The sequence below is a fragment of the Protomyctophum parallelum genome (assembly GCF_964188405.1).
Source record: "Protomyctophum parallelum genome assembly, chromosome: 9".
Classification (NCBI taxonomy): Eukaryota; Metazoa; Chordata; class Actinopteri; order Myctophiformes; family Myctophidae; genus Protomyctophum; species Protomyctophum parallelum.
This window is the reverse complement of record NC_139706.1, coordinates 51,728,898-51,739,861: the sequence shown is the minus strand read 5'-3', so window position 1 is coordinate 51,739,861 and position 10,964 is coordinate 51,728,898. Positions and strand designations below refer to the sequence as shown.

The following is a 10,964-nucleotide window of genomic DNA, read 5'->3' as shown; positions in this document are numbered from 1 at the left end:
GAACCATAGGGTTTAACCCTGTGAGAACCACTGATATAGAAACATAGGGTTTAACCCTGTGAGAACCACTGACATAGAAACATAGGGTTTAACCCTGTGAGAACCACTGATATAGAAACATGAGGTTTAACCCTGTGAGAACCACTGATATAGAAACATGAGGTTTAACCCTGCATGTGAGAACCAGATATAGAAACATAGGGTTTAACCCTGTGAGAACCACTGATATAGAAACATAGGGTTTAACCCTGTGAGAACCACTGATATAGAAACATAGGGTTTAACCCTGTGAGAACCACTGACATAGAAACATAGGGTTTAACCCTGTGAGAACCACTGATATAGAAACATAGGGTTTAACCCTGTGAGAACCACTGACATAGAAAAATAGGGTTTAACCCTGTGAGAACCACTGACATAGAAACATAGGGTTTAACCCTGTGAGAACCACTGATATATATAAACATAGGGTTTAGCCCTGTGAGAACCACTGACATAGAAACATAGGGTTTAACCCTGTGAGAACCACTGATATAGAAACATAGGGTTTAACCCTGTGAGAACCACTGACATAGAAACATAGGGTTTAACCCTGTGAGAACCACTGATATAGAAACATAGGGTTTAACCCTGTGAGAACCACTGATATAGAAACATAGGGTTTAACCCTGTGAGAACCACTGACATAGAAACATAGGGTTTAACCCTGTGAGAACCACTGATATAGAAACATAGGGTTTAACCCTGTGAGAAACACTGCATTTTGGAGGCCCCCGGGTCATTTTGGGGGGGTCCCCAGGTCATTTTGGGGGGGTCCCCAGGTCATTTTGGGGGTCCACAGGTCATTTTGGGGGGGTCCCCAGGTCATTTTGGGGGTCCACAGGTCATTTTGGGGGGGGTCCACAGGTCATTTTGGGGGTCACAGTGTCACCATTACACATTTCAGTTGATGATGAATTGCTACACACATAATTCAGATTTATTTAATTGTGTTTATCGCATTAAACCATTGGAACACAATGCATTATGGGTAATCTCCACATTATGAATAAAACATTGAATATTTTAACATATTATGAATAAAAACTCGATTTCTGATTGTTTGATTTAAATAACAAATAAATATTACATCTGTATCCATGGTGATAATGATGTAAATATATAAATAAATTAATATTACATCCGTATCCATGGTGATATGATGTAACATTACATCCGTATCCATGGTGATATGATGTAATATTACATCCGTATCCATGGTGACATTATGGTGATATTTGTATCACTTAAAGGGTTATTAGCTTAAAAGGTCCTTTAACGTCTACTCTGGCTTTTGTTAAGTTGCTTGATTCAATATTTGGATGATATTCATTTGATCAATAAACTGTAAACTGTACCCATTTAACTTCAAACTCCACTCCACTCCAAAACACACGTATCTGCTTCTATAGTGACTGATATTGTCCTTCTCTAATGAACGTTAGTTACGTTAGACTGGTTGAAAACACACGTCTCTGCTTCTGGTGACTGATATTGTCCTTCTAATGAACGTTAGACTGGTTGAAAACACACGTCTCTGCTTCTGGTGACTGATATTGTCCTTCTAATGAATGTTATTGAACCAAGCAACTTTAAGCACTTTAAGTGTCATATCCACCAATAGAGTGGCATGTTACATCTAATGGCACACTCTCCACCAATAGAGTGGCATGTTACATCTAATGGCACACTCTCCACCAATAGGGTGGCATGTTACACACTCTCCACCCAATAGGGTGGCATGTTACACACTCTCCACCCAATAGGGTGGCATGTTACACACTCACCACCCAATAGGGTGGCATGTTACACATTCTCCACCAATAGGGTGGCATGTTACACACTCTCCACCCAATAGGGTGGCATGTTACAGGCACATCAGAGGCACTCATCCAATAGCAGGACAGGATTATCAGCAGGGACCTGAATAAATACGTGACAGAGTTAAGCAACAACACTGCGTGTATAATTGATATATATATATATAGATCTGGTAAAAAGCTGCTATTAGATCTACAAACCTAGTCTATGCATTATATAATGATTTAAACGTTATTTCATACTTAAATCGTCCAATTACGATTGTCGTCTCATCTCAGGCCTCAATGCAGCAGGCAGCCATGTTGGACCTGACAGGCAGCCATGTTGGACCTGACAGGCAGCCGTGTTGGACCTGGCAGGCAGCCGTGTTGGAGCTGACAGGCAGCCATGTTGGAGCTGACAGGCAGCCATGTTGGACCTGACAGGCAGCCATGTTGGACAGGACAGGACAGCCATGTTGGACAGGACAGACAGCCATGATGGACAGGACAGGCAGCCATGTTGGACAGGACAGACAGCCATGTTGGACAGAACAGTCATGTTGGACAGGACAGGCAGCCATGTTGGACAGGACAGACAGCCATGTTGGACAGGACAGACAGCCATGTTGGACAGGACAGGACAGCCATGTTGGACAGGACAGCCATGTTGGACAGGACAGACAGCCATGTTGGACAGGACAGACAACCATGTTGGAGCTGACAGGCAGCCATGTTGGACAGGTCTCAGAGAGCAGCGTCAAGAGGCGGCCGCCTAGTCCAGGAGTCTGTTCCTGGCGGATGGAAATGACGCTTGCAGCGCACAGCTGCAGAGCAGCTACAGCACAGCTGCAGAGCAGCTACAGCACAGCTGCAGGGCAGCTACAGCATAGCTGCAGAGCAGCTACAGCACAGCTACAGAGCAGCTACAGCATAGCTGCAGAGCAGCTACAGCACAGCTGCAGAGCAGCTACAGCTGCAGCTACAGCGCAGCTACAGCACAGCTGCAGAGCAGCTACAGTGCAGCTACAGAGCAGCTGCAGAGCAGCTACAGCTGCAGCTACAGCACAGCTACAGCACAGCTACAGAGCAGCTACAGTGCAGCTACAGAGCAGCTACAGAGCAGCTACAGCTGCAGCTACAGAGCAGCTACAGCTGCAGCTACAGAGCAGCTACAGCTGCAGCTACAGCTGCAGCTGCAGAGCAGCTACAGAGCAGCTACAGCTGCAGCTACAGAGCAGCTACAGCTGCAGCTACAGAGCAGCTACAGCACAGCTACAGCGCAGCTACAGTGCAGCTACAATGCAGCTACAGCTGCAGCTACAGAGCAGCTACAGTGCAGCTACAGCGCAGCTACAGAGCAGCTACAGAGCAGCTACAGTGCAGCTACAGTGCAGCTACAGAGCAGCTACAGAGCAGCTACAGAGCAGCTACAGTGCAGCTACAGAGCAGCTACAGAGCAGCTACAGAGCAGCTACAGTGCAGCTGCAGAGCAGCTACAGTGCAGCTACAGCTGTTCTAAACCCAGGAACAGACTCCTGGACTGGGGGCTTTCTGGACGCCTCTTGACGCTATACTGTCTGGGTACACTGAAAGGCATTGGTCCTCATCAGTCTAAGCTCCGCCTCCGTTATGGATAAAGCCATTTCATTGGTTCATTTGGTTTCAAAGAGAGTCATTTCATTGGTTCTCTGTGAGCTGTGGGCGTTCCAGAGCTCTGTGCAGACAGACGGGCGAGCGGACAGACAGGCAGATGGACAGACAGACACAGAAAAAGAGGAGCTCAAAGGAGAGCCAATCAGATGCAGAGGAGCTCAGAGGAGAGCCAATCAGGTGCAGAGGAGCTCATAGGAAAGCCAATGAGGTGCAGGCACACCTAACCCAGGAAAAAAAAAACATTGAAACATTTTGCCGACGCTACAAGTTGCAGCCGCGCACAAGCGTCATACAGCCAATAGGAGCTCAGGAGAACCAAGCTCCAATCAGAGGAGAGCCAGTGAAAAACAACTGTCGTCCAATCGGCTCGTCCGGTTCTCAGGTCAACTGCTCCATTGTCATTTGACGGCTCGTCTCCTCCACCTCGTCCTCCTCCACCCTCATTGGTTCTACGGCTCCCGCGGAGGAGCGCCGTGATTGGCTGGAGCAGCAGGAGTCCCGCCTCCTCCGCCTAGCCCCACCCCCTTCCTCCATGGAGGCCCACATGCTGTCCTCTAGCTCCTCCCCCTCCACTATCTGCACTGAGGCCTTATGGGTAATGAAGTCCAGGCTGTCCTCTAGCTCCTCCCCCCCCACTCCCTGCACCTCCCTGTCGAAGTCCAACAGTTCCTCCATCATTTCCTCGATCTCCATCTCCCCATCCATCTCCACCTAGCACACAACACAGAGCATTATGGGTAATGGAGTCCATCTCCACCTAGAACACAACACAGAGCATTATGGGTAATGGAGTCCATCTCCACCAAGAACACAACACAGAGCATTATGGGTAATGGAGTCCATCTCCCCATCCATCTCCACCAAGAACACAACACAGAGCATTATGGGTAATGGAGTCCATCTCCCCATCCATCTCCACCTAGAACACAACACAGTGCTTTATGGGTAATGGAGTCCATCTCCCCATCCATCTCCATCTAGAACACAACACAGAGCATTATGGGTAATGGAGTCCATCTCCCCATCCATCTCCACCTAGAACACAACACAGAGCATTATGGGTAATGGAGTCCATCTCCCCATCCATCTCCACCTAGAACACAACACAGAGCATTATGGGTAATGGAGTCCATCTCCCCATCCATCTCCACCTAGAACACAACACAGAGCATTATGGGTAATGGAGTCCATCTCCCCATCCATCTCCACCTAGAACACAACACAGAGCATTATGGGTAATGGAGTCCATCTCCCCATCCATCTCCACCAAGAACACAACACAGAGCATTATGGGTAATGGAGTCCATCTCCCCATCCATCTCCACCTAGAACACAACACAGAGCATTATGGGTAATGGAGTCCATCTCCCCATCCATCTCCACCTAGAACACAACACAGAGCATTATGGGTAATGGAGTCCATCTCCCCATCCATCTCCACCTAGAACACAACACAGAGCATTATGGGTAATGGAGTCCATCTCCCCATCCATCTCCACCAAGAACACAACACAGAGCATTATGGGTAATGGCAGTGTTGGGCAAGTTACTTTGAAAGCGTAGCTTGTAAAGCTACAAGTAGCTCACCATGGCAGTAGCTTGATCAAGCTACATAGCTACCCCTGGAGAGATGTAGCTTGTAAAGCTACAGCTACATGGAAAAAGTAGCTCAAAGTAGCTCAGCTACTTTTTATTTTTCAGCGTTAAATTGAGAATGTACATGCGGGAGACCCCTCCTCCCCTCTGGGAGACCCCTCCTCCCCTCTGGGAGACCCCCCCACCCTGCTCCCCTCGGGGAGACCCCTCCTCCCCCTGCTCCCCTCTGGGATTCCCCTCCCACCCTGCTCCCCTCTGGGAGACCCCTCCTCACCCTGCTCCCCTCTGGGAGACCCCCCCACCCTGCTCCCCTCTGGGAGACCCCTCCTCACCCTGCTCCCCTCTGGGAGACCCCTCCTCCCCCTGCTCCCCTCTGGGAGACCCCCCCACCCTGCTCCCCTCTGGGAGACCCCTCCTCCCCCTGCTCCCCTCTGGGAGACCCCCCCACCCTGCTCCCCTCTGGGAGACCCCTCCTCACCCTGCTCCCCTCTGGGAGACCCACCCACCCTGCTCCCCTCTGGGAGACCCCTCCTCCCCCTGCTCCCCTCTGGGAGACCCCCCCACCCTGCTCCCCTCTGGGAGACCCCCCCACCCTGCTCCCCTCTGGGAGACCCCTCCTCCCCCAGCTCCCCTCTGGGAGACCCCCCCACCCTGCTCCCCTCTGGGAGACCCCTCCTCCCCCTGCTCCCCTCTGGGAGACCCCTCCTCCCCCTGCTCCCCTCTGGGAGACCCCTCCTCTACTCTAGGAGACCCCTGCTCCCCCCTGGGAGACCCCTCCCACCCTGTGATACCAGGGCCAATCAGAGGCCAATTAGAGGCAGCTGTCAAGTGCTGATATGCCCTCAAAGCAATCAGAAAAAGGAACAGTCCTTGATTTTTCAAAGGGGGTTCTAGTACAAGAATTAACACAGCAACCAATGGTCAAAATTAATATATTTCTTTCATGTTATTGCCCAAAATTGTAGCTTGTAACTTGAGTAGCTAAGCTACAAAAAATGACCCAAAAGGTAGCTGAGCTACTTGACGAGGTACACAAATATGAATGTAGCTAAAATACCACAAGCTACAGCAAAATGTAGCTCAGCTACGTAGCTCAGCTACATGTAGCTTAATACTCCCCAACACTGGGTAATGGAGTCCATCTCCCCATCCATCTCCATCTAGAACACAACACAGAGCATTATGGGTAATGGAGTCCATCTCCCCATCCATCTCCACCTAGAACACAACACAGAGCATTATGGGTAATGGAGTCCATCTCCCCATCCATCTCCACCAAGAACACAACACAGAGCATTATGGGTAATGGAGTCCATCTCCCCATCCATCTCCACCTAGAACACAACACAGAGCATTATGGGTAATGGAGTCCATCTCCCCATCCATCTCCACCTAGAACACAACACAGAGCATTATGGGTAATGGAGTCCATCTCCCCATCCATCTCCATCTAGAACACAACACAGAGCATTATGGGTAATGGAGTCCATCTCCCCATCCATCTCCACCTAGAACACAACACAGAGCATTATGGGTAATGGAGTCCATCTCCCCATCCATCTCCATCTAGAACACAACACAGAGCATTATGGGTAATGGAGTCCATCTCCACCTAGAACACAACACAGAGCATTATGGGTAATGGAGTCCATCTCCACCTAGAACACAACACAGAGCATTATGGGTAATGGAGTCCATCTCCCCATCCATCTCCACCTAGAACACAACACAGAGCATTATGGGTAATGGAGTCCATCTCCCCATCCATCTCCACCAAGAACACAACACAGAGCATTATGGGTAATGGAGTCCATCTCCCCATCCATCTCCACCTAGAACACAACACAGTGCTTTATGGGTAATGGAGTCCATCTCCCCATCCATCTCCACCAAGAACACAACACAGAGCATTATGGGTAATGGAGTCCATCTCCCCATCCATCTCCACCAAGAACACAACACAGAGCATTATGGGTAATGGAGTCCATCTCCCCATCCATCTCCATCTAGAACACAACACAGAGCATTATGGGTAATGGAGTCCATCTCCACCTAGAACACAACACAGAGCATTATGGGTAATGGAGTCCATCTCCCCATCCATCTCCACCTAGAACACAACACAGAGCATTATGGGTAATGGAGTCCATCTCCCCATCCATCTCCACCTAGAACACAACACAGAGCATTATGGGTAATGGAGTCCATCTCCACCTAGAACACAACACAGAGCATTATGGGTAATGGAGTCCATCTCCCCATCCATCTCCACCTAGAACACAACACAGTGCTTTATGGGTAATGGAGTCCATCTCCCCATCCATCTCCACCTAGAACACAACACAGAGCATTATGGGTAATGGAGTCCATCTCCACCTAGAACACAACACAGAGCATTATGGGTAATGGAGTTCATATATATATATTTACCTATATATTTACCTATGTAATATATATCTGAACATATACTCCTCTATACTGTAATATATATCTAAATATATATATATATATATATATATATATATATATATATATATATTACAGTATACAGTAGTATATATTCAGATATATATTACAGTATAGAGTAGTATATATTCAGATATATATTACAGTATAGAGTAGTATATATATTTAGATATATATTACAGTATAGAGGAGTATATATTCAGATATATATTACAGTATACAGTAGTATATATATTTAGATTTATATTACAGTATAGAGGAGTATATATTCAGATATATATTACAGTATACAGTAGTATATATATTTAGATATATATTACAGTATAGAGTAGTATATATATTCAGATATATATTACAGTATAGAGGAGTATATATTCAGATATATATTACAGTATAGAGGAGTATATATTCAGATATATATTACAGTATAGAGGAGTATATATTCAGATATATATTACAGTATAGAGTAGTATATGTTCATATATATATTACAGTATACAGTAGTATATATTCAGATATATATTACAGTATAGAGTAGTATATATATTTGGATATATATTACAGTATAGAGGAGTATATATTCATTTATATATTTACCTCCTCTTCAGAGCACAGCTCTCCCATGCTAACCGTCATGTTGCTGTATATAGTAGTATATTACAGTATAGAGTAGTATATATATTTAGATATATATTACAGTATAGAGGAGTATATATTCAGATATATATTACAGTATAGAGTAGTATATATTCAGATATATATTACAGTATAGAGTAGTATATATATTCAGATATATATTACAGTATACAGTAGTATATGTTCATATATATATTTACCTCCTCTTCAGAGCGCAGCTCTCCCATGCTGACGGTCATGTTGCTGTCCTCCACGTCCGTCTCCTCCTCTGTGTCCTCGTCCCCCCCCCCTCGGGGGGGCGGGGGGGGTCCGGGGGGGTCCGAGGCCTGACTCTCTCCAAACTCCAGGATGGTGGGCAGGTTGCCCTGGGCTCGAGGACAGCGCTTCCTCAGACTGACCAGGAAGGGCTGAGGTAAGGAGAATATATCCACGTTGTTGCCGAGGTCAATCCATGTGACGCTGGGGAACAGCCCTGGGTCCTGTAAACACATTATTATTGTTATTAATATTATTATTATCCTACTATGAATGCGCCACGTCTCTGCATGCGTGCGTGCGTGTTTGGTTGTAATGCACGTAACTCCAGAACCGTTCGCCCCGCCGACTTCACATTCGACACACGCGTTCCACCCCCCCACAGGGAGTGCAGTGCCCGGTAACGAGTCGGTCGGACCCACGGTTCTCCAGAACCACCACAAAAGGCTCTGGCCAGGCTCTGCCAGTGGGCCTAATGAGGCCAACTCCTTTCACCTGGTCAGGCTCTGCCAGTGGGCCTAATGAGGCCAACTCCTTTCACCTGGTCAGGCTCTGCCAGTGGGCCTAATGAGGCCAACTCCTTTCACCTGGTCAGGCTCTGCCAGTGGGCCTAATGAGGCCAACTCATTTCACCTGTGCAATTCCCAGCCTCTGCCTCAGCCAATTGAGGCTCAACCAATCAGGCTCTGCCAGTGGGAATTGATTGCCAAGTACACGTTCAGCGCTAACGTCTCTAAACGAGGTCAGTGTGGGCAGCAACACCTTATATGTTATTATATATGTGTTATGTTATAACAGCAATATACCTTATATGTTATTATATATGTGTAATGTTATAAATAAAAATACATCGCATGGATGCAACTGGGACGTATCCTCAGGGTCAACGGGGGTTTCTTGTCTTCCAACATCATACCCCTCACTCAGGCAACCCAGCCGGGGTTGATCAAATCCCGACATACGTCCCAGTAGCTACTGATCAGTCCATCAGGGAATGAACACAATCCGCTGCTCCGGAACTACTCTGCTGGTACTGGGAGAACCAAAATCTGGCTCGTGGAAGGACTAGGAATGTGGGTTGACTCCTGACCATGCCCCTCCTAGCAGTAACATACCTTCAGAGCATCGGTCAGCGTGGACAGGACAGTAACATTATAACAGTAACATACCTTCAGAGCATCGGTCAGTTCTTTCAGGACAGTAACAGTAACATTAACAGTAACATACCTTCAGAGCATCGGTCAGTTCTTTCAGGACAGCTCTGGTCAGCCGGTTCCCGTTCAGCGCCAGCGTCTCTAAACACGGTAACGTGGACAGCGTGGGCAGCAGCAGCAGGAAGGCGTCGTCCGTTAACTCCGTGAAGCCCAGCTCCAGGCTGAGCAGGATGGGGGCGTGGCCACGCAGGTGACCGATCAGACGCTCCATGTCTCTGACGGCCAGCGGGATGCCCGAGAGGTCCAATGAGCCGCCGGGGGGCGGGGCCGACAGCACCGCCTTCAGGCTGCGGGCCAATGGGGAGACACAGAGTACATTTACTTAACTCACAGACCGCCAGCGCCACCTAGCGATGGTTCAGCATGTACGCCACGGTTCACTTCCATTCTATTTCCGCATTCTGACCCCCAAAAACAGCAGTGGCGAAGGTGCTCGCGCAGATCGGAATATTGACTACCTAAGAGTCTTCGGAGGCTTTCGTGTTTTAGATGTGCGGTCACCGGGGGGCGCTATTGAGCCACTGAACACTAAACATGGTCGCTTTGTTCATCCACCGCGAAAAGTAAAAATATAAACTACTCGTTGTGTAGGATGTCCCTAACCTGTCTCCACCACATGGTGGCAGTAGAGAGTACACAGGTTAGAATGTCACTAACCTGACTCCACCACATGGTGGCAGTAGAGAGTACACAGGTTACACTCGGGTTAGGAATGCTTGCCAAAATCTTTTGAAAATAGCCGATATACAAGCTCACTATGCGATGAGACACATTGTGAGCTTGTAGAGCTGCTATTTTCAAGGGCTGAAGTGATCCACAATCTGTGTGTGCGTGCATGTGTGTGTGTGTGTGTGTGTGTGTGTATGTGTGTGTGTGTGTGTGTGTGTGTGTATGTGTGCGTGTGTGTGTGTGTACACATATAAAAAGCAACAGTGACTTCATCAGAGGATTTCTTCTGCACACAAATGAGAACATTACATTACAGCGCACGTACGTGTGCACGTGAGTCCACTCCCCAAGTCTCTCTCTCTCTCTCTCTCTCTCTCTCTCTCTCTCTCTCTCTCTCTCTCTCTCTCTCTCTATTAATAAACAGATCTATAAATAGTGTGTGAATAAAAAGCAGAGAGAGAGATCTAGAAACTTGGCTTCAGACCACAATCCCACGACCTCCCAAAGGTCATCTCCTGTTCCATGTGTTACACTCTCAGAGTCACAGACCCGTAAGGGTCCATTTGGTTCCATGTGTTACACTCTCAGAGTAACAGACCCGTAAGGGTCCATTTGGTTCCATGTGTTACACTCT

General features: G+C 47.6%; 2 protein-coding genes across 2 annotated transcripts in view; both read right to left on the bottom strand.

Moving 5' to 3' along the window:
- LOC310863925 (NLR family CARD domain-containing protein 3-like) overlaps positions 1-10,964 on the bottom strand; it is a gene marked incomplete at its 3' end in the record, with an annotated part of 321,429 nt that overhangs the window by 52,880 nt on the left and 257,585 nt on the right. The gene's annotated exons all lie outside the window — the stretch shown is intronic.
- Positions 3,398-10,964, bottom strand: part of lrrc75a (leucine rich repeat containing 75A) — a 14,473-nt gene continuing 6,906 nt past the window's right edge. The window contains exons 4-6 of the mRNA XM_083773372.1: positions 9,675-9,948; positions 8,393-8,671; positions 3,398-4,205 (exon numbers count right to left, since the gene is read on the bottom strand). Of these exons, the coding sequence (XP_083629498.1) occupies positions 3,873-4,205; positions 8,393-8,671; positions 9,675-9,948 (886 nt within the window). The 3' untranslated portion in view covers positions 3,398-3,872. The remainder of the gene's footprint in view (positions 4,206-8,392; positions 8,672-9,674; positions 9,949-10,964) is intronic.